Below are 25,732 nucleotides of genomic sequence, written 5' to 3'. Positions count from 1 at the left end.
CCACCCCCCCCACCCCCCCCCCCCCAAATTTTTTTTTTTGATTTTTTTTTTTTTTTTTTTTTTTTTTTTAAGATCATCTCACAAATTATCACCACACCCTCACACTATACCCCCCCCCCCGATTTTTTTTTTTTTTTTTTTTTTTTCGCTTTTTTGGAAGATAATGTAATAAATGTCCACAACCCCACACTATACACCCCTCTTCACTCCACTCCTCCCTCCTTTGTGATTGAAAATGAGAGTCCCTTCACCTTTAAAAAGAAAATAGATGAGCGGTCTGCACCCGCAAGGCGGTGCTCTTGTTCTCCTTTGAATAACTTGAAATGTTGAGTTGCAATTTATATCGATTTTGTGTTGTTTTTTTTATAAATCAGTAGAGAGGTTATTATTATTATTTTAAATAAATATTGTTGAAAGCATTTGTAAAGTTATTATGGTTTATTTAATTTAAGTTTTCACAGTTTGTTCTAATTTCATGGTCAATAAACACTCTGTCCACACTTTCTTAATGTTTTAAAATGTGATAATTACTGGTAAGTATGTCTTTAATTTCGCCTTGATGGTCTTAATTAAAGTGTGTTTGTTACTTTGAAGTAACAAACTGTGAAGAAGTTATGTTAAATGGTGATAATGAAAGACAATTCACACTCGCACTATTGTTGTTGAGTTGATTCTAAAACGTATAAATATCGTACATTATCAAATCATATTTTATAGTCTATTGCATGTTACTGTTCAGTGTGTGTAAAGTGTTCAATTTCTGCAATAAGTACGTTGTGTTCATTCATTTGCACATAGTTTACAAACCGGTGTTTGGATAATTGGAATAACCACAGAAATGGTAAGGTATTTTTCCAGTACTTGCTATTTTTCTTCTTCTATGTAGGTGTTTGTTGGTAGATTTGGAAACAAATGTCTGGGAATGCGACATTTGCTAATATTTGACTATACACGTTGCATTGTCCGAATGTGATTTGGATATTTCCCACTCCCATATCTTAAAGGAGGTTGTACTTACTTTCCTTGCCCATGTTTTTTTTTATGGCAGTATGTGAACATTTCTCGGCATTGTAAGGTTGAAACCGAGATAAATTGGTGTTCCGCCAACCAAAATACCGATTAACGTAAAGTTTATTGATAGGTCTTTTCTCAAGTGAATGAAGTGTAGTATGTTGGTGTAGTGTAGATCAGGGGTCGTATTCCAGAAACATCTCAAGTCATTTCTTAAATATTTTCACTTAAGTTCAAAATTACAATGTTTTGTATTTCTTAACTAAATAAAGACATGCATGTTTTTGGTATTCCTCAAATAACATTGACATAATGATGATATTTTCGAAGAAAAATTCCCAATTTAAAGATAAAAATAAAATTTAACTTAAGATGCTTCTTGAAAACCACACCATGCAGAGTTATTGTGTCTTTTTCTAACAAGGTTAGCAACATGTTGACATAGTCATGCCGCGTATCATTGAAGTGAAAAGTCATGAAAAGTTTTGGTTAACAAAAGATGAATTTTAGAACGTGACGAACATTAGGATGCTGAAAACGCGGGTTTCATTGTATAACCACGCATTAAGGAATTAGTTCCGAACGAATATTCGCGAATAGACAAATATTCGGCTAAAAATTCCGAATCAAATAATTGTGTTTTTGCGAACAAAGGTCTCATGATAGGTTCAATGCAGATGACTTACGTGTCACTGCTTGGATAAGAGCTGATATTTGGCATGCATGGTGGTACCTTGGGAGGGGTTTTACGTGTTAATCATGTTCTCTATTTTGAAAGCTAATTGCCATAGTAGTCACAGCTAGCGTCTCGCAATAAAGACACCCATACTTACGTTAATTTCCTATGCCAAGTCATTTTAATTGCTTTACACATATATTAAATCAAAGATTTTCTCATCTCACAATTGTTTTGACGAACAATTAATCAATTACAGTTGTATGCATCAATTTATTTTGGTCCGAGAGCGTTCATTTCAAAATAGTTACACGCTTTAAAAAATACAATTTCGATTTGAACTATTATAAAGATGAAGCAAGTAACAATGATAACCTCTCGTGTTTGGAATTATTTCACACGCTCAAGAGATAAGGTGACGATAATCAAAGACCTATAAAGAACACAGATTTGAATCTTCTCCGCAATAGCTATATTCAATAAAATATCGCGGCGGGCGAGACTCCGTGACTAACGGGAACAGTACTTACTGCACATTCGTAAGTTCGGACTTTTAAAAATCGAATATTCCAATATATTCGAATAATTAAAAAACGAATATTCGAATATCATTTTAGCATTCATTCCCATCATAGCAAAAATAGGACCGTGAGCGGTGGACAAACATTATTAGTAGTGGTTGTTCTTTTTTATAAGTAGTTATAGGAGTAGTAATTTGACTCACCATAGTCCTAGCTAACCTATACTACTTACCGAAAGTAGTCATCCGCGTCATGCGCTTGTTAAGGTAAACGTTAACATTTCTATATCAGTTTTTCTTCGTCAATTCGTTTGATGTGTTTTGGGCGAGTTTGTGATGTCACTGATCAAGTTTCCTAATTCCGGCAATTCGACAGACTTTTTAACTAAGAAAAGGGTTTTTCACAGATGTTGGCATGTATTACAGTTTGTCATTAAATGCTTAAGGTGATAACTATAATCATTTGAATAGCTCAATTAAAAAAAAGAATAAAAGAAGAAAACAAAGTAATCATAAACTGGGCGCGGACAATTGATTCTTGGAGTTAAAAAGTTTAGCACTTAAAACAGTGGCCATCCATGCTCATACAGAAACAGTGCACTTTATATTAGCAATTCTCGAAACGTCACAAAATATAAATATCAACAGAACTCTCCAAATTATTCAATCGTTTCGCGTTTGTAACGCTTTATAATTTTCACGTTTTAAATCGTAAAAAGATGCATATAATAATAATGTAGATATTTTTAGAGCATGTTAATTGTTCAGTATTTCTGTTTCCTCGCATAACTACAACGAACATTTGTGACTTTGTATGAACTCTCACGGACCCAGTCTGTGTGCTGCTCCGTTATGGATAATGCCTCTTCTGTCTAGTTTGTGTGTGAGATAAAAGGTAAATGGTTCGTGTTCATGTCTCGGTAACAACTAGAGATATTCAATTGAAACTTTGCACATGTTTTAGGTCAGTATGCGGGGTTATATATCAAGGCCAATAATTGCCTCGATAGAATTACACGTATTTTGGTAATTAGAAAATTCAGTTAAACGTTTGCGTGAAGCGGCTTTCGCTGACGCGTAGACCTAGCATTTTCCGTCATTTGGATCAAGTTTAGATAGACATTTTTTTCTTTATTTTTGTTTGTATTCAGCGTATATCAAAACATCAGTTTTGATGGAGGTATTGTGCTGTTTGTTTTTGGTAGCTTACTTTAAAAAAACAGACGTTTGTTTGGATTGCATGCGCGGTCAGTAGGTAAAGTTTTCTATTTCTAAAAAGATTTTCCGCTCAATTACTTAACTGTATTGGAAGGTACGTATTATGTTGTAATTTTATTTGTGCGTTTACATGAAGACATGTCGGGATTGAATTCGTGGCCGGTTGGATCAAGTTAAATGTTACTAAAATAGAAATATAGAGTTAGTATTGACGGTTCTGGGGTTGTAATGGCTGTAACCGGAGTTGTAGTTGTAGTTGGAGAAGGGCAGTTGTAATATTTGATGTAGTAATGGTTGGATACGTTGCAGTTGAAGTTTTAATAGTACATGTGTAATATTGTTTCGGTTGTTCCAACGATTTAGGGGACGATATCGAAAACAAACAATAAGGTTTCGTACACTTCTTAGAACAGTTCTAAGGAAACATTATTTCTTTACACACTTTATTGCCAAGATTTTAAAGGGATCTTTTCACGCTTTGGTAAATTGACAAAATTGAAAAAAATTGTTTCAGATTCGCAAATTTTCGTTTTAGTTATGATATTTGTGAGGAAACAGTAATACAGAACATTTACCATGGTCTAATATAGCCATTATATGCATCTTTTGACGATTTTAAAACCTAAAAATTATAAAGCGTTGCAACGCGAAACGATTGAATAATTTGGAGAGTTCTGTTTTTGTCGTTAAATTTTGTGAAACTACGAAGATTGCTTATATGAGGTATAAAATACTTGCAATATATGTACTCGGCGGAATAGCTCAGTAGGCTAAAGCGTTTTTACTTCAGGACTCTGGCAGGACTCCAGGGGTCACTGGTTCGAAACCTGGTCCGGGCAATGTTCTTTTCCTTTTTTTAATTTTATTCTTGATTTTTTACTGGAGCTTTTACGATCCAATGTTTACATTTATCGATATAAAGCATTTAATGAATAAGTTAAAAAATGCCAAAATCTGTGAAAAGGCCCCTTTAAACTGATTATGTTTTCTGTAAACTGTTTCATAAATTCAAAGCTCAGAGTTATTTCTACAACGTATATTTAACATAAAGGTATGTGAATTGTCAAGCAATATTTATATATAGATATTAACTAAAATGAAAAACTTTTTAAAAATTGCATTTTATATCCAAATATGTGACGGTATGTAGTAAGTTGTTTTAATGCGCGTTGTATGTTTTGCTTACAGGCTGCCATGGATGGACTGATGTCAGATATTATGTCTGTTGCCCTTGGTAAGAGCTTCAAGCCAGAAGTAGACCCCCACCATTGCCATGGACACGCTTTCATCGCAGACGAGCTCGTAGCGCGCGACTGGACTCCAGAATCCTTGATGGAATTAGACGCAGACGAGATGAGCACATGCTCGTCTCCTTTCAACGACAGCGTATCCGCTAGTCCCACCGGAAGTTCCTACATGCGGGGCAACTTCTATCATCTGTCGCCTCCACCTTCGATACTACCGCTACAATACGAGTCCTGCGAGAAACCCTGTATTAAACTATCGTTCTCTGTTGATGCCATTCTTGGTAATCATCAATCGTCGTCTGCACTAGTCACGGTTCCGTCTATGGATAGTAACATTTCCTCTCGGACGGTCCCTTTTGACGTTAATGACTGGAACATGTTCCAGAGGTACCGATCAGTTCACTGGCAGCAGACCACATCCCAACTGGAAATTGGCACCCTCTATTGGTGTCACTCGTGTCATGAACTATGTGGGAACGAAGCCGCTGCTATGTTGCACCAACGCGAACATGTGGCATACGGTGACCGATGCGCACTGAAACATGACCTGCACATTCGATATGGCTACGTCAGCGTTCTTCAGATGACGTCACATGCCAAGAGACTGAAGTGCGGGCTGTGCGAAAGAATCGTGACCCACCAGTTTCTCTACAGACACATGCATGCTCACCACTGCCACGAATGCCATGTTTGTGGACTGGAAATGCCGAGCATTGTAAAGCTCCAGGAACATATGCGCGTGCATGCGGAAGTGACGTCAGTGTCATGTGATCAGTGCAAGCGGCGATTTCCCAACATGCGACATCTCGCCTTCCACAAGTCATGCGCCCATCGTACGTGAAAAAGGTTAACTTTTCAAAAGAAAATTGAACATATTTGGGGCGCGTTCGGAATGAATCCGTTCTTGGACCTGGAACATTGATGTATAAAGGCTAAAAGTGCGTTTTCAAGCCCGGTTTTTTGTTTGAATATTAAGGAGGAGCTGGGACACTGATTACAACGAATGCAAGATTTCGTTAACAATCTCACCAATTTGTTGCTTTTTCCTTTTTTGTTATTCTGTGAATGTAAGTTTGAATTTGAATGTTTTTTTGTATTATATACTTGATGGTAATTAATATGTTTATAGTGATTATATAAACAAAAAAATCTAAAAGCAAGTATACAAACTTCAGCTTTTACCTCACCATAGTACAACGTGCTCATCGTGAGCTATTGTTAGATGTTGATGTCCGCCGCACGTCCGAGTGGGCGGTGTGTGTGTGCATGACGTTCGTCAATTTCTTCTTCGGAATTTAGGTTACAGTGAACTAAATATAATACGTTCACTGAAAGTGAGAAGCTAAAACACTGATTAAACCGATTGAAATATAGTTATCAAACAATGTCACCAACTTGTGTTTTTTAAATTAATGTTCTGTACATAATTCTTTGCACGAATTTAGATGTGTGTTTGACTGTATACTCTGCGTGGTGATACTTGATGTATTTATAAATATTATAAATATTATATCACAAATAAAAACTAAAGCAATACAAACTTCAGCTAAACACGTAATGTGTGTAATATGGGGTAAATTCTTCCTTTCTTACTACATGTGTATATGATGACTTTTACATGTTTTATTTAAAAATACAGTCTTTCAGTAATGCCGTTGCATAACATAGTGCAACAACGTGGTGTAATTGTACAAACGTTGTATAAGTTGAGTCCCTTAACTGAAAATGTACACATTATTTCCATCAATGTAAAAGATTTAACAACATGTTGTAACTTTACGGAAAAAAGTTAAATGACACATTTAACTAAATATTTACACATTATTTACAACAAATGTACGAAAGCTTAGATATAAATTAAAACACCCAAGAGCAAAACAATATCTATTACGTCTACGAGCACTCTTCGTTTTAAATGAGACAAACTTTACTGAAGATATAAAAGTACTTTTATGAAGGAGCTTTTGGAGCGGAATCTTTACCACTCACACAGAAAAAATAGCAAAATTGGGTAAATCATCATTAACAAAATTCCCGACAAAATTTCAAGCATATTAAATGAATGTTCACAGGAATTTACTTAATCGTTGTAGATTTTAAAGAAATAAATTTCCAAATGAATATAGTTTCATCTTCAAAAAGTGTAAAAGCAAAAATTGCAAAATAACAAATCTTAAAAGCACAAATAATCATACGTATATTGAGCGATATTAAAATCCTACGAAAACCTAGTTTACACGGAGAATAAAACGTCACAATAAGAAGAGTCGTATAGATTTTAGACTTCTAGACAGAAATACTCTTCCTCTTGTACATAAAAGTGATATTAGACCAGCAAAAATTCAATCGTCTGGTCATATGGCAATATCAATCCAACTTAAAACCCTACAAAAAAGTGACCAATGGCCTTTTTGAAATTACTTCAATTTTAAGTGTACCGGAATACTGTACTCAAGTACAGAACCTTACCACAGAATGCGTGCAATTACATTTATTCAGGTATAGTAAACACAATATATGGACAGTATTTATGAAAATATGAAAATAAAAATGTAAATATAATACTGACATACAAAATCCCGTGAACGCCAAATTACGTTGCATCTTTTCGAAACCAGGTTAAAAAATTACTTTCAAAAGAGTCTGGCACACCAAAGGATAAAGTTAGAGTCATATAATTGGATAATGATATTAGAGAAATTTACAGCAACGGGACTTGGGTCAGATCGAGACTTAAATTTATGGAAAAAAATCTAAATTCGAACTGAGTTAACAAAAATCCAGACCCAGTAGAAAAACGATATATTCTCTTAATTTTGTTAGAACACACTTTAATTACAACACATATATTTCAAATAAAGAAGCAATTCTGTATATGATTTAATAAAAATTTGTGTCACGATTGAAGTTGGCCTTTATTATAGTTCAGTTAAGAGTCTAGCATGTATTTTAGACATTGCTTTCAGATCATTAATAACATCAACGACGTTGACCAACCAACACTTGTATGCACACTAGTTAAAATATAAGTAAAGCGTTATATTTAATTTCACAAAAACAATTGATTCAATGAAATATTGCGCCACGATTGAAGCTGGCGTTTATTATAGTTCATTTAAGAGTCAAGTTTTTATTTAATACATTGTTTTCAGATCATTCATAAAATAAATAATGTGGACCAACCAAACGCATGTATGCTCATTGGTTAAAATATATAGAGCGTTCTTTGAATTATTGATATTATACACAAATATGATGGTTTAAAAGATATAAATACACTATTTATTGCTATTTTTCTACAATTATGCATTACTTTTGAAACATTTACCCCGTTTATTGATACATCAAATGAACGTGGGGGGAGCGACCTGGCCACGCGCCCAACACATGCATTAGTAAACAGCTCGTCAACAATAGATGATAATTGAATATGAACTTCTGGAATATCAAATATTACAACAAAGGTTTGCGGTTGGTTATTCAAATAAAATTAATTGATAATTAATATGGTATAAAAACATAAATTAGGTTTAACAAATGAATTGTTTGAAAGGCACTTTAAATAATCATTAGTAAGGACGATTCTTTTATTTGCATACTATTTTAAAGCATGTAAATATCAAAGTTAAATGAAAGTATGGGCTAATAATATCAATATGAATATTTCGAACACGTTTGGAAACTTTCTTGTTAAAAATAATACTTACATAGCAAACTTTGACTATTACGTATGTTGAATTTTCGTATTATATTGTCAATTAGTGACAAACACTTTTTTTGGTCAGAATTCGATGCATATTTTCAATCGGAAAGCCACACACGCAGTCCGCACAGGCTTATCAGGGACGACACTTTCCGCTTTTATAACATTTTTCGTTTAAATGAAGTATCTTCTTAGCAAAAACCCAATTTAGTAAGAAATTGTCGTCCCTGATTAGCCTGTGCGGACTGACCAGGCTAATCTGGGAGACACTTTACTCACATGCATTATGTCCAGTTTTCTCACAACGCGACTCAATGCATATTTAGTTGCTTTACAATCATTCAATCTTACGCGCACACACTGCATGACCACGTGCGGCTGCCGGTTTACTCAAAGTGCACGTTGTAGTACGTGAACAATTTTAATTATATTTTCCATATTGTGTTTCTTTTCTCAGCACAATATGAACATTAAAAACATAGTTGTTTAACCCATTTATGCCTAGCGTCTAGAAAGAGGCCTTGGCAAACAGCGTAGACCCAGATGAAACGCCGCATGATGCGGCGTCTCATCAGGATCTGCGCTGTTTGCTTAAAGGAATTTCTGTAAGAAATATTCTAAATATAGAAATTATAAATATACAAGACATCATTTAGAAGGATGGGAGAGTCAACTAGGCATAAATGGGTTAATAGTGTACGTGTATGTGTGGAATAATATGATTGCGGATCGCAATAGCAGCCGTGTAGTTCAGCACAACCTCGCACCGCACTTACAAAACATGTATTACACATTTATCAACTGGCACGTAAAGAAACTTTGTCTTGCCACCTAAATGTCAACATCATAATGTCATAAAACATTTAGTGACGAGTTTGTCTTGCCAGACGAGTTGATCATTGGTATAAAGACACGACCAATTATGTTTATCCTAGGAAAACTTCAACCGTATTTGTAAACTAAACATTCCATCGGAATTCAACTGATATTTTGGGTTTTGATGCGTGTCATGTGTCAATCTGCCATAAAAAAATTGTTGATAAAGAATACGGAGTAACCTGACTGATGCTTATTTAGTGACATTTCGATTGAAATTAACGGTTTAATGATTTTCACTGAAAGACAATCTATTTTTAGATTATTCCATTAAGTGACTTTGGTCACTTGCCTTAAATAAAGGACCATGACATTGTGTATAAGAATAATGCAATACTGTTCCAGCAGCTGAAGTTTCACTCCTTAATATTTTGTTTAAGAGTATTATTGCTCTTTTGATTATAATATATCGATTACAATTTTAATACGAATAGCGTGATGTTAAAACATGATGTATTTGTATATCGTACAATTGTTCACGATCTCAGATAATATAAAAATCGAAAATTTATTTTAAAAAGGTAATTGTTGCGTTATAGAAGAGTATATGTGGTCTTCTATACGTTTGTTTAACTCCCGCAACTGTGGTAAAAACTGATATACTGAATACTTAATACATTAAAACTAAATAGAAAAATAAACTAAACAAATATCTGTTCCGAATCAACACTGCGCACATCGATTTTACATAATTTAGTTAATAAGTTTCACCGCATGGCGCCGTGGGAAGTGTTAAAAGACGCCTACTTGAGTGTTTGCTCACGAAGAACTAGCGACTACATCGATTGAAAACCCAGTGTTATCCAATTAATCTTCATAGGGTTTTAATATAATTAACGTGGCCATTTTCAAGTTTTAAACCGCTGTCGTTTTGGATCCATGATTAGCAACTGTTCAAAGTTCAATCTGTATTCCTGTCATACTTGTATTACAGACAGAGGTATTTTAAACAATATTGTTATTTCGTGGCTCTCATTTGTGTTATTTTAAATATAAGAAATACTGGAATAATGCTGATATATTTTTAAATATTTAACTGCAGTAACATTTGACAGAAGATCCGCTTGTGAAAGGCATACCATATGTTATATATTAACATTAAAACGTCGAGTAAAATGTTCGCTATCCAAATGATCGCCATCGCCGCTCTGTTTGAGACAGCGCTATGCGTGATTTCGACATTATACGGTATTGAAAACGCGCAAGTTTCCGACATGAATACGCTTTTGTATTTGATAAAGTGCGGCAGACTGTACCAAGTCTTCGATAAACCAGCTGTTTGATTTCCTGTCAGTGATACGACGCTGTGTAGTTCTTTGAATTCCAACTGGTTCGATAGCCCTGTCTACGAAAGTGGTTTTGGGTATGCAATAAAGAGACAGAATGCGGAAGACTTCAATGAGATAGGAGGGGTAATATGCTTTTGTATTATTTATATTATAATCCTATAATAATCCTCTGAAAATAAATTATTATGAGTTATTTTACCGTCGCATTGAGATCTTTAAAAGGGATCTAAACCTCATTTACGGATACCTTTATTTGAAAATGACTGCTATGTCTTGGGACATGGTAATAGAATAATACAATTCTATACTTTTGTTTTGATTTATAAAGTAACTGAACACTGATTCCGCGGTCAACAACTAAATATACTATGTTTACGGGTTTACACAACAGTTTATGCATTCAACACAAGTCTATAATAATTCGATGTGAAAATATGTAAACGTACATGTATCTATGTGTAATGCATCTTTACATGTTAATTGGTATGCGTTTAATGTGAACAATTTAATCGTTACTATTCAGAAGATAGAAGATTACACACAAAAGCACTGGAAAGCCCACAGACATATCAGCATGACTTCTTTTTATTTTTAATTTGGATAAATTGATACGCATAATTCATATCCATGGTGATCTTGTGTTTATTATCTCCATCTATTCTAGATGCGTGCAGATAACGGTGCTGGCTACTTTCAACGAAGACTTCCGCTTCTCCTCGAGACTGATGTCAACATCACTATCGATCTGGTCCCGTATTTTGACATTTCGTTCGTATAATTGTTCCCCACTTTGAAACTTGTATAGTTTTGTCTACGTAAAAATCATTTGTTCCACAAAGTCTGTCGATCTGTGTCTGCCCGTCACAAAACCAGTCCGGAATTACCTGCCTTGAGGCAGTGTATGAATTTAAGTGTGCACAAACAGTAACTTACATGGAAGAGCAGTTTCTTCTTAAAAACTTCTTCTTGAGACAATGTCTTTGAACTCGAGCTGAAATTAACCATGCCCCAACCCCTTCCCGCCAAACATTGGTAATATTCGTAACTGTTTTTAAAACAACTAAATTCCCCAAAAGGAGGGGTAGGGGAGGGAGTGAAATCCTTATTAGCCAACGGCTTATCTTACTTAAAAACAGGAACATCATAATGCATCGCATATTTCCTAAAGCGAGATATTTCATCTTAAACATGTGTAAATAGTCGGCTCAAAAATATTAAAATAAATGTTAAATAGATATTAAACAAAGTCTGCAAAACCTTATCGCTACCAACAAGTTCAAGTGTTGAAAAGTTTAAAAACAACCTTTTGTAAACTTACAATTTCAGCTTGTTAATAAATATACGCCGATTACCTGTATTGTTTACGATGCCATTGAGAATGTAATCGTAATTCAAAATAAATTGACACTGTCTTGTATTTGTGTTGAATTGTAATACAAATTCAATTAGAATGTTGTTTATTTACAAGCACTGTTTGACTAGCAATTACAGCAATTTTATAACGTAGGCACTTAATAGCGCACCGAGGCGGTCACCCAGCTTAAATCTAATGCACTTAATGGCGTAACGAGGCGGTCACCCAGATTAAATCTAATGCACTAAATACCATATCAAGGCGGTCAACCAGCTAAAATCAAATGGTGTTCTGTATGTGATGTCTTGTTTTTTCAAGCAATTATTCCCTGGGTTTACATTGCATAAATGACTGACGAAGTATTAAAAGCAAGCACTTCTGTTAATATAACTGTTTTGTTGATTTTTGTCTTATATAGTATACATATTTTAGAAGTTGTTTATACATTTTAGTGATTTGTGTTTTTCTTAATAAGATGCAGATCGAGCAAGAATACGAATCATGTTTGTTTTGTTTAATTGTTTAATGATGAGTTTCAACCTCAAGACAGAAGAAAATGCCTATTTCACACACCTGCTGTTTAAACGAGTAGAGAATACAACAGTAGTGCAAGATAAAGCTGAAGCCAATGGGAGCTTTGGGAACACGCAGACCTTTCAAGTCTGTCGGCCGACAAATGGCGCACCGCACACTATATCAACAACGTTGCAGAAAGGATCCACTGTAAAGGTCAGTGACACGTGTTGTTAATTGTTTCAATGGTTAATTGACACATTTTCCGCCTTTCAAACAGGAGAGCATTCTTATGAAGTTTCCAAAGGCACATAGTTATGATTGTGTCCATGGAGCTGACCCGATTGCGTTTATTTATGCAGCTTGATTTGATGTCATTACGCTCAATTTAATATATTATAAATGTTAGCCGCGCTTTTGGAAAAACAGAGACTAATAAAAGTGCGAAAAGTATTGTACAAGATAGTCATGCGTAGTCCATTCATACCTATCAGGAAAAACACTTTCGCTGTAATCAATGGAATGTTTCGTTTAAAAAGTATCTTTTTTTAGTAATGTCTAGTCTAGACGGAAAGTGAGAAATGCGCAGGCTTATCAGGGACGACACTTTTGGTACATGCATTAAGCGATTAATTTCAAGTTATACTATTACACTGCATCCGTATGGGTGACAAATGCTACCACATATTTCAATGCATGTTATAAACTAGTAAATTTAGTAAGCATCCATTATGTCGTGTTCGAGACTTTCAAACCCGCCAACCCGAGAAAGCGAACAAACACGAGGCCCTGCCGAGCCTTGCTCTGTAAAGAAGAGGTTTAATGTATATGCATAAAGTGTCATCCCAGATTAGCATGTGAAGTCCGCACATCTTAATCAGGTACGACACTTTCCGCCTTAACTGGGTTATTGCTTAGAATAGACGCTCTTTAAACGTTCTTTAAACGAAAAATATCATAAAAGCGGACTGAACGGGCTTATTTAGGACGTAATTTTACGCACATGCATTAAACCCCCCTTTCACAGAGCATGGCCCACAAACACGTCATAACGACAGGAGGCCCCAATACGACAATTCTGGTACACGCCGCTATTTTTGTCGTTACGGCATGTTCTCTTGTGCTTGCCACCTTCAACTCTACAAATACAACAGATTGATATGGCCAAAATCAGCAAACCACATTATGCAGTGTATTATTAGTTACACTGTTAGTAACTGATGGTGTATGAGATATACCTCCTCAGTAAGTTCATGCCATACGAGAGCGAAGCTTGAGTATGATATGAAAGTACTGAGATTTATTTATCCCATACAACATCAGTTACTAACTGTGTAACGATTATATCTCAACCGACTACTCGATTACTCAAGGTGTATGGAAATTACTCGGGTGTATGGAAAATACACCATGGGCACGTGACCACTCTAAGCCAATCGGATAAGGTCATTTTTGTAGGAGGTGAGATATGAGAGAATATCTAGTAATATATGCATTAAATCAGGATGATTAAAATAGAATAATGACTTGTATATTTTTTTTTAAATATGGTCGATGACCTAGAGTGGACCACATTCACAAGCGTTATTTACCCATCTCTTGTGCGGGAAGTCAATCTTTGGTTCGCCTCAACTGGTGACTACGCCATGATCAGACGCCTAGAGTTCACGAAGACGCCATGAAACGCTTTCTAAAATGGAACATTAGTGTTGTTTGTTTACGTTATTGCATACAAGATATTGGGCTGGGATTAGTTTTTTAATAACCCACATTTTAATTAATGAATAACTTATAATAAATGTCAACGTGTATACTTAATTACAAAGAAATTATAAATATTCTTTGAAATGTTTCAATCAATATGTATACACGCATCCAAATAGTATTGTTTGGTACGGTTATATTTACATTTTCTAAAAAAAACATTGTTTACTTGGTACGTCCACATTTTGCTAACTTAATAATTTTTCTTTACAGATGAAGGTTGAATTATAAACTAACAAATGCAATTTTCACCCGCTATATGGCGTTTTCAAGTCATATGGCGTTTATAAGTCATCATATCTCTACTATTCGTTTAAAGTGGATTAATACTTGCTTAGTGACATCCATTTTAATATTGCTTTGACTTCTTCGCTCTTCTCCAATCATAACATGTCCGAAAGCCCTCACTCAGTTGTGCGGTGCCAAGCGAAACTAATTTAAGTGTCCATACTCTTGTGCAAATTTATAATGACATCTTTTTCAAACGTTATTTTCTAATAATGACTGTTTCAATAGCCATAATTCAGTTGTGCTGTTTATATACTCTTTCAAATGCTTTATAAAGTCATGTTCTCAGTTGCGTTTGGCTTATTGAGTAATAATTGCGAAAGTTTGTACTGGTTTATGCCTATGTTGCTTCAACAATACTTTCGTCGTTTGTATTATTTGTTTTGTTTGGGTTGCAGTGACATTATTCTAATTTTAATTTTAGCCTAATGATCTTAGCCTGTAAAACTCATTTACCCGTTGTTTGGAAAATATTTACAGTTGGTAACGCTCTTACACATGTACCATTCATGTATATAAGTAATGCTTATGAGAAAGATTAGTTTGTGTAACTAGATCAAATGAGTGAAATAGACTTACTTAAAAAATATCCCACCATGTTTTCTTTGTTGTCATTTCTATCGTGAAACACGTTCATGAATCAAACCCAGTGAGAAAAAAGGGCACACACCAAGCGTTTTATTAATGATATCACTAGTATCATGTCTATGTTGTCGAGCGATATGTAATGTACCAAACAACACGTTAATTCGTCTACATCTTATTCGCATTTATAATTTATGTAGCCTAGATGATTACCAACTCGTATTTACTAGAATCAATACAAATTTAAAACTAAACATACCTTTTGGTAGAGCGTTTAAATATGACAATACATAACAGCTACCTTTTCCTTATATAACATATCAGTCAAATATATACCTAGCAAAGTCGAATCAGAATGAATGATCATGAATCATGTGGATGAACAATTTTAACAAGCACTGCCCTAGTCCTGTGATGTCAGAACTAACTTTACGTCATTGTATAAGATAAGTGCTCATCGAATGCTGAAAGGATTGAATCAATAGACTCTTACACATGAGGTGACCGCAAATCTTCCTAAGAGAATTTAGGCTATGTATTCAAAGAAATCAGTCTTTCCACCCCCCCCCCCCCCGAAAAAAAAAGCATACCTCCTCGAAAAACTTATCAGAAAATGAAGCCATGACACATCAGTCAATTGCTTCGTATCAGATCAGAAAAAAAGAATTAGAAATGGCGTCTAATCTCTTCAGGAAATTTATGGAAGGAATGTCTTAACATAGAAAGACGTCATTCTCATAAACACTGGTGTCATTTCTCATCATAATAGTCTACGTATGCTTAAGAAAATAAAAGTAATACTTCTTCAGACAATTAAAACAATATATCTTCGTGTTTGTTTTTGCGTAAATGTGTTGCCATGTCTTATCGGTAAATTGACACAAACTTTCCTATAGGCACAAATTCACGTGCCCGTTTGACACAACTGCACGGCGAGGTTCCACGTATGATATCGGATAAACTTACGTCCTTTGCATTTGACGGACAATAACTTACTGAAATGATATTCATCGAGAATAAAAATGGTATCAAAGTATTCCTTGTAAATAAAGCATCTCTCTATTAAATAACCTGATCGTTGGCAAAACGTTCTCCGATTTCATTAGAAACTTCATAATAATACGAATTTCAGCATATGTACAGATGATTACAATAAACTCTTTACAGAAACTGATATTATTTCAAGTGCTTCTACTGAACAACACAAAGTATATCCAACAAAGAAGATAAAAGTGTATTTATGTAATAAATAATTTTACCGACGTCACTTCCTGACGCATTCTATACATAGTTGGTGATGTCACTACGTTATTGTCACCTCTATACATAGCCGCATCACATTGCCCTGGTTTTGGGAATTATGCTTCCGCCAAAGTAGTTCTGCTTAGGAATGAAAATGTCAATAATGAAAGAAAATCGTTTTTATTGTGTGTTTAAAACGGAGAGTTGTTTAAAGAAATGTTATGTTATTATGTTTCAAAATGAGAATTGAATCTCTATTAAGATAAATAGCGATAATCAGAAGCACGATTACCTGATCTACTTTCGCTTTTACACAGGTCAGTAAGACCGGCGTGTACACAGTGATCCTGACGTCTGCATTTTGCATTCCATTTGACCAGCATATTAGGTAAGTCTTTTTCTATTGTTTTACGCCTTTTAACTAGGAGTTGTTGTTGTGTACATGACCAACGCAAACCACTTTTAATACTACATCAGAAAGCTACACTGTAATGGGAAAGACAATAACATACAATCACAACACATTTGAACACAAATAAAATGTTCAAGGCAGCTAGTAGAGGGCAAATTTTATGTTATGCTTTCCGGTGGTTTATAGAGAAATATAAGTCAATTAAAACTGATAATTTCACTGTTTCAAACAGTGAAAATTAACAGTGAACATTATCGATAATTTTCACTGTTTACTGTAAAATAACGTCGTTGTTTGACGAAATGACGACATTATCCCAGCGAAATTCTTTAGTTAAACTCTTGAACAATGTATATAAACTGTGAAAAAAAGCATAAAATAAAAAGAAAATGTGTTGAAATCGGTGGAATATCGATTTTAATTCACTCGTGATCATAGAAAATATATATTTTCTATGATTACTCGTGAATTAAAATCGATAATCCACCGAATCCAACAAATATCCTCTATATAATACATAACCCACATGCGACTTACAGTCTTTATTTTTTGAATGATAAATATTTAAAATCATATTAATTCTTTAATTATTTTGAAAAAATCCCAGTGCAATTTCGTTAACAATGGCATCATTTTATACCTGGACGATTTTCATACCAAGTCACATAATTTAGCCAATTCAATGATATATCCAATACAGGAAATTCTAAATACATCTGATTGTGATGATATTCAATACAAGGCATCCCATTATAATGGTGGTCATTTGTCGTCAGTTGCTTTAAAAGTGGATGATGGAAGAGACAGTCTTAGTCCCGGCAGGAAATTTTATGGACAAATTTAACATGTGACCTCTCTGTAAGACATTGAAATTGTAGGTAAAATGTAGGAAAGGAGACGGATGTAAAGCGCCGCGTCACGCCTTCTCCTCAAGATATCGTGTGTATTAAGTTAGTAAAAACTGTTTGATGTTTTATTACCAAATAAGATCATTGACCTATATATTTGACCTTGACCTCTGAGGTATTATGACGGGTTTTACAAGCTACAGGCCGTTTTATGATTGTTTTGACATGTGCCTGGTTGTTATTTTAAAAGCCATCACTATGGCACAAAGTTAATGTTGGTATAGGAATGTCCCGACGGATATCCCGATGAGAGCGGGGAAAACAGACAGACACTACGCCTTCTTTATTTCGCATTCGCTAAAATTTAGGAGCATAGACACATTTGCAAATTTAGAAAAACTATTTTATAAACTAATTTTGCGGTGTGTATGAGCTTGAATATATCCATCGTTTTGTTTTGACTTATCATCAATAAGCCACGGATCACTACAGCAAACATACAGTGTTTAACTATGAACATCGTTTATATGGTTAAATATTATAACACAGATGTTCATTTACGTGATGTAGTTTGCATCTCATATATTAAATTAATTTCAATGAAATCCAGCAATAATGAGTGACAGTAAATCAACATATTTAATACATAAACAACATAACACAATTGCGGTAAAATAATTGATGTTTATACTGAAATTAAACACCACGAAAAGACTGAGAACTCATCGCATACTTAGGTTCTGTGCCATCTATGCTAATGGTTTAAGAACTACTGTATAATTAGCAAGGTACAGACCGAGTGATTAGAGCATCCAATTTTAAAATTAATATGTCCAGTATTTTTATTTTGCACTACGGGTTGCAATTTCAAATATTTTTTTATCTTTAAATACAATTTATTTGAGACTTTTATTTAAGACTATTTGTTACGAAATACTACATGTGTAGTATTCGATTAAGATAGGCAAGTAATGACTGTTTATGTAGAAATTTGAAATATACTTCGACTATTAAGTCCTTTAATGACAAGTACAATAGACACATCAAACAAAACGTCCTTAACGCTTAAGAAAATGCCAACTGCACTTAACAGATGATCACACTATTTTATTTACAATTCGTAAGTATCACTGTTAACCAGTACCTAAGAATTACTTAAACATAAAATTTATACAAGTAACTTTCTCTAAAGGAATAATCTTTTAACCGGCGCAGCTGTCTTTTCCGTATCATATTGCGATTGTTTCCTGAATAAATGAATTACTTTATGAAAAATGTTCAGAGCAAGTGTCATGAAAATTGCACAAAAATATGCATGATTTGCGCATACGAATGTGACTTGACGCCTTTATTACATCTGCCTTATTGACATTGCGTTTGATCCTATGTGAAATACATTCGAACTCATGTAAGATATAATTAAAAAAAAGTTATCATCGTCTATCTTGAAGATTGTGCAATAAATATGACCTAGTTTTTTCACACCACCTATTCCAGTCTCAACCCGGTCGAGATATAATGGGTCATATATCAAGTTCAATTAAAATTGGGCAATAAATGGGGTACCTAGAAGGTCCTCAAGTTCAATGTTGGCGACAGCAAATGGCGTCGCACGATTAACGACGGATGAAATGATCGATATGACAGATCAATTAACAGTTTTAGCTCGCTCCCAAGTGTACTGGGGAGCTGCTTCTTGGGTGCGATGCTACTTCTAATAATGCAAATCATTGTTTTAACAATGTGTGACCTTAGCCTTGTACATAGAGTCTTGGTTCCTTATGCGCCCAAATTCGGGGATTGAGTATTTGAACGTGTAAGCACATTGAATCAAGGTCGAATACCCAGTGTATTAACTTATGTTCAAATAGCCAACTCAAAACGGATTATTCGAATTATTGCGAATATAGAGCTTTGGTCGGATTGCCCAGTTATGTGTATTCAACTTTAAACGCATATCAAGCACGAGACGAATGCCAGCCCGGCTATACCGTTGCACCACTTCGAGTACCTAATAACCTAATACCATATAGCAAGCTGGGTTTTAGACTGGCTTAGTTTGAATAATCAGTATCCAGAATTTGTGTTTTTTATTCTATGATCTGGGCTATCTACAGTAAACATATACTCCAGTAGTTTGCACATGTCAGTATCAATAATTGATTCTTTGACGCTTAGTAATTTGTTACTGAATGGTATTCTTTATATTGTTTTAAATGCTTAACTACACTGATAATAGATGTAGTTACGTTATAAAAATGTGTTGTACATACTGTGTAACACAACACGTTTTAGTACCTATATTAGTATACATGTATATTTTTCTTGCTCGCTTAGAGGAACAACTAACCGCGGCTCCTCCTCCCTCTTTAACACACCTGAACTCATTTGATGTTCTTGTATAGTCGAATTAACCGACATAAAAGAATCATTCCGTTTTATACCGAACATGGGATTGTCTGAAATGGTGGTATCCGACAACGTTCTAGTTCTGAAGGACACGTATTTTATGGTCAGCATGAACTATAGGCGTATTCCTTGTCATTAAAGTAAATGAGAGAGAAAATTTAGAGTCTATATAAAACGTTAACATATTGTTTTTCTAAATCAGATTATATGGCCAGTCAACTGTAAATAACCAAAATCAGTGTCAAATATTTCCATAATAATACATAGTAAGTTGTTTAGTAGTTATTAATCGAAGATAGGAGTTGACTGCCAAAATGTAAATTCCGAATCCTAAACATCGTTAAAGGTACACAATTGAATAATTACGAAAAAATATTAATAGGAATGACGCACAATCCAAAGCCTATACCAGCAAGGAAACATGACGTCTTTCAGATGTGACTTTGATCGTCAGTAAACACCGATGACACGTATAGTGTATTGTTGCTTATAAAACAAACAAAATTACATTCTGATTCGTCGGTTAACAGTGATTATGGATTGAGTCATTAATTTGGCCTCAAGAGATGCAACACAGTTTTTCCAAGATGTAACCTGAGTTATTCGAAGAATATGACCCACATTAACACGCAGCGTACATATTGTAAAGATTGACATCCTGACACGTATTATTAAGAGAGAGTCAAACATTCGATATCTAGAGTGGTAACAAAGTGTTTCGCAGATTCGACTTAATAACTTAGTTTTTAGACACATTTGACCCAGATTTGAAAAGTTGACAGGATAAACATTATGACCATTTTTTTATCAATATTGAATCATTAATATTGCCTCAAAAGTGGTAACAGGTCATTTCAACGATATTTTTTACACGCTTAATCTATAAAAAAAAAACAGGCTTGATATTGCAAAATGAACATTCGTGAAAACTAAAACAATTCATCAAGATTAAGTCATTAGGCCTCTATATTTGTTACAAAGTTGACATGGTGACAAAGTCTTTTATGCAAAATTTGAACTCAACCTGAAAATATTGATAAATTTAAGATGAAAAAATACGTGTGGAATTAATTGTGGCAGGTTTGTGTATACAATTTGTCCAAGTTAAAAAGTTTCTGGATTCAAACTTAAACAATCCGACAAGTTTCATCAAGCTTAAGTAAAAAGTATGGCCTTTAGAGTGGCAACAAGGTGTTTCTAAGATCTGACCTGGCAACCTTTTTTTTTTAAAGCACTTGTTCCAGACTCGAACTCTTTCGAGTAATTGTACAGATTAACATTCTGACCGAGTTTTCTCCAGAATGGATGAAAATAGTGACATGAGACAATTACGAACTGCTCAAGGTTAGCTAAAAGTCTATGGTTTGTGTTTTTTCGACACATTTTATTTCAAGACTGGAAACAGATACATATTTAAATACACATGTAACACATCCGAAGTAATACGTTATCTATATAATAATAGACAGTGACGTACACAGACAAAGCAATTAGCATAGAAGGTGGTAAAAATCCCTACCTTTACCATACGTAAAGGAAATACTTACACATAAAACACATGATTTAAAGATAATGCTTAATGTCTTATTACATGTTTGTTTTTTATTGAAATAATCTATAAAAACATACTAATTTCATCTTTATATTAAACACTTCGGATGTAAATATTACTTTTGTTTATAAACAAGATCACAGATAGTATTATGTATGTGTTGGCGATCATAACAAATAATGGGAAAAACACAGCTTCATATCAACAGACATTTTAAGTTTTCAAACTGAAAAGAATGCTGTAAATATAAGACAGTTGCATGAAAGTTTGTATTGGGAAAACATTTTTTTAAGTACTAATAAAGAACAAAAGTAGAAAACTAGATTTTCCAGTAAGTATACATATGTTAACTACGTATAAATTGTAATAATTGTAATAAATAGTAAATATGCATTTTCAGCTGAGGATTTAAGGATGAATACATAATTAAAGTACGTATACATTGTAATAAGCAAATAGTATATGCATATTCAGATGACAAAAGGCATAGAAAAGCAAAAATAGGTACATGTAATTGTGATTTATTACACATAGGTCCAACCTATTATTTCTTTTAAGATTGCAACTTGTTTCTATGAGTTTAAAATAGTATATGTACAAAGCTGTAAAAATCTACAATATTCATTGAATTAAAATACTAAGTTTATTCTACAATAGTAGTAAACAATGCCCATTGCATGTAAACGGATTCTGATTAATTTCTTGAAATTGATATTTTTCTTATGTTTTCATATTAATACTTCACGTATTTATTGGTTCCAGTAATGTTTGGGATGACATTTTTTATTTTACACATGTATAAGTATAGCTTAATAAATAAAATAGCATTATTATGGCTCTAGCTGACTTTGTTAAATACCCAATAAGTTTTTTTCTTATTCATGAAAGGAAACAATCATCCTTCTTATATCTTATCTATTAATGCTTTAGATATCTGACATTCCCAGAATAACTGTTCTAAATTTTCCTCATTTTGTTTGCAAAAATAACACAAAGGATCATAAGTTATATACATTGGTTCAAAAGACTATATATTCCAAGTATCCTGTGAATTATTCTGTATTTTCAACACTGTATCTTTACATCAATGGTTATTACAAAGGGTAGTTAAAAATGCAATTCAATTCATTTACATTAATTATGGTGTTGGGTGTTATACTTCATTTTGCTTAAACTGAAGGTTGTTCATGGTTTTTATTTACCATAGTGTGAAGTCTTTTCGCACTAGATTCCTTTTTTAATGTTAGTTATACTAATCGCGGCAAAAAGGTTTGACCCTGTGTTTGAAAGAACAGGGTATACAATGTGTTTTTATAAATTTATCTATCACTCTTGTCACCCCTATTTAATTTATGAACTTTACTTTCGAATTGAACATTTCACTTAATTCATCAAAAGAAATAAAGTTCCATGTCACAAGATATCACGTATACAAAGAATTGCAGCATCAATCCATGACTTAAAGAAACAAGAGATATGTTTGTCAGAAACACAATGCCCCCTATTGCGCCGCTTTGAGGCCATATATTTAACCTTTTACCTTAAAGGATGACCTTGACCTTTCACCACTCAATATGTGCAGCTCTATGAAATACACATGGATGCCGAATATCAAGTTGCTATCTTCAATAATGCAAAAGTTATTGCAAAACTTTAACCAAGGTTAAAGTTTTGGGACACACACATACAATGAATGAATGAATGACAGACATAAAGACAGGCAATTGTTTATATGCCCCCGATCTGTCGATCCGGGGGCATAAAAGCTGTTATTTCATGCCAATATATTTAGATAATAAAATAGTAGATAATACAAGACTTCTTCTTCTTTTGCTGCTTATTTTCTACAATAAATGAGCAGTTTTTTAAAATCAATCAATCCAAAATCAATATTTATAAGCTCTTGATCTTGATATCAAATCTGCATGCTTGACTTTTCAATCGTTTAAAGTACATTTATTCAGTTGCGCAAGTCCATTCAAGGCATTCGGTTGTAGCGTGATTTGATTGCCATGAAGATCTATTATTTCCAGATTATGACATGATGATAAGTCTAACCCTTTACACACACATTCATACAACTCTAATGTCTTCAGTTGCGTAAGTCCATTAAGGGCATTCGGTTGTAGCGTGATTCCTTCACCTCCAAGAGTTATAATTTCCAGATTATGACATGATGATAAGTCCACCCCTTTAAACTCACAAATACGAAACTTTAATTTCTTCAATTGCGCAAGTCCATTTAAGGCATTCGGCTGTAGCGTGATTGCTCCATTCGGCTGTAGCGTGGTTCGATTGCCATGAAGATCTATTATTTTCAGATTATGACATGATGATAAGTCGATTCCTTTACACTCACATCGAAACAACGTTAGTGTCATCAGTTGCGCAAGTCCATTAAAGGTATTCGGCTGTAGCGTGATTGTTTTGCCACGAAGATCTACTATTACAAGATTATGACATGACGATAAGTCTAACCCTTTACACACACATTCATACAACTTTAATGTCTCCAGTTGCGTAAGTCCATTAAGGGCATTCGGTTGTAGCTTGATTGCTCCATTCGGCTGTAGCGTGGTTCGATTGCCACGAAGATCTATTTTTTCCAGATTATGACATGATGATAAGTCGAGTCCTTTACACTCACATCCAGACAACTCTAATTTCTTCAGTTGCGTAAGTCCCTTAAAGGCATTCGGCTGTAGCGTGATTCCTTCACCGTCAAGATCTATTATTTCCAGATTATGACATGATGATAAGTCGAGTCCTTTACACTCACATCGATACAACGTTAATGTCTTCAGTTGCGCAAGTCCATTAAAGGCATTCGGTTGTAGCGTGATTCCTTCACCATAAAGCATTATTATTTTCAGATTATGACATGATGATAAGTCGAATCCTTTACACTCACATCCAGACAACTCTAATTTCTTCAGTAGCGTAAGTCCCTTAAAGGCATTCGGCTGTAGCGTGATTCCTTCACCGTTAACACCGTCAAGATCTATTATTTCCAGATTATGACATGATGATAAGTCGAGTCCTTTACACTCACATCCTGACAACTTTAATGTCTTCAGTTGCGTAAGTCCATTAAAGGCATTCGGTTGTAGCGTGATTCCTTCACCGTCAAGATCTATTATTTCCAGATTATGACATGATGATAAGTCGAGTCCTTTACACTCACATCCTGACAACTTTAAATCCTTTAGTTGCGCAAGCCCATGAAGGACGTCCGGTGGTAGTAATATGTATCGATATATTTCAAGAAGCTTAGCGTTGGACTTGTTCATTTGCAAGATGCGAAGAAAAGTGTTGTCATCAACATAATAACCATTATAATCGAAACGGCTGAGTTTAAGATCAATATCATTTGGATTCTGGACATTTGCTTGCGCTTCGATAAATCCCTCTATGTATGTGGACAACAAAAACTTGGTATCCATAGTGCTGTCTATAATTCGCGAACATTCATTTGCTAATAAAATGTTTAAACCGCACAAAAAAATAAATATCTGATTTTCAAACATCGCGTTCGAATTTTCGGCAAAAAATCTAGAAACGACCTGAAGAGTTGCACTGTTTTCTGCTATGTGAACAGCAGCTAGAAACTCCTGAACACTTTTATGAATAAATGAACACGTGGATGTTTGATATGTTCTACTGACACATTTTCTTTCCGTTATAATACCGGTCTTAAGGGCAATGTATTTCTGTTTTGGTGTCAGGCAGTGTGACAATTGTCGTTCGCTTATAACTAGAGATTGTTCCCGCTCTGCTGAAAACAACATAACAAATGCTGCTTTGGCAATGGCTTGCAGATGTTCAAAATTGTGTTGAAGGTAACGTGTGTTTTGGAAGCACACGAATGGTGGCTGAACAAAAAAGCTATTCTTTTCACTCGCTTTTTTAAAAAGAGCGTCAACTAAAACAGTGTATATATCGCACCGTGACCCTGTCAATCGTATTCCGTCGACCCAAGAACTTACAATTAGCGAGAGCAACATTGGAGACAGCAATAAAGCATGTAGTCCATTTTTTAATACATATTGTTTAAACTCTTTTAATGTATTGCACCCAAAGCTATCAAGGAGTGATTTGCACAGTTCATATGGATCACGGACACCTTTCAGTTCAAATAAGCTGTCAATTTGAGATTTCCTGATGCGTTCATCAGTCAATTTCCATGGTCTTGTTGTTGTAAAAACTGTACATTGGGTGTAACAGG

General features: G+C 34.4%; 2 protein-coding genes across 15 annotated transcripts in view; one reads left to right on the top strand and one right to left on the bottom strand.

Annotated features, from left to right (window-relative positions):
• LOC127841134 (uncharacterized protein CXorf38 homolog) overlaps positions 1–25,732 on the bottom strand; it is a 335,137-nt gene that overhangs the window by 64,425 nt on the left and 244,980 nt on the right. The window lies entirely within an intron of this gene.
• Positions 1–25,732, top strand: part of LOC127841140 (zinc finger protein 600-like) — a 188,286-nt gene that overhangs the window by 11,877 nt on the left and 150,677 nt on the right. Inside the window, exons 1-2 of one of the 5 annotated variants that reach the window (XM_052369761.1) lie at positions 306–841; positions 4,614–5,518. The exons of 3 other annotated variants lie outside the window; for them this stretch is intronic. In XM_052369761.1, coding sequence (XP_052225721.1) covers positions 839–841; positions 4,614–5,513 — 903 coding nt within the window. In that variant the 5' untranslated portion in view covers positions 306–838 and the 3' untranslated portion in view covers positions 5,514–5,518. Of the gene's footprint in view, positions 1–305; positions 842–4,613; positions 5,519–25,732 lie in introns of those variants that run through there. One more of the 5 variants, XM_052369758.1, reaches the window with a different exon arrangement.

The sequence above is a fragment of the Dreissena polymorpha genome, chromosome 8 (genome assembly GCF_020536995.1).
Source record: "Dreissena polymorpha isolate Duluth1 chromosome 8, UMN_Dpol_1.0, whole genome shotgun sequence".
NCBI classification, from domain to species: Eukaryota; Metazoa; Mollusca; class Bivalvia; order Myida; family Dreissenidae; genus Dreissena; species Dreissena polymorpha.
Note: the sequence above shows the minus strand (reverse complement) of the source record. Positions and strands in the feature narration are given on the sequence as shown.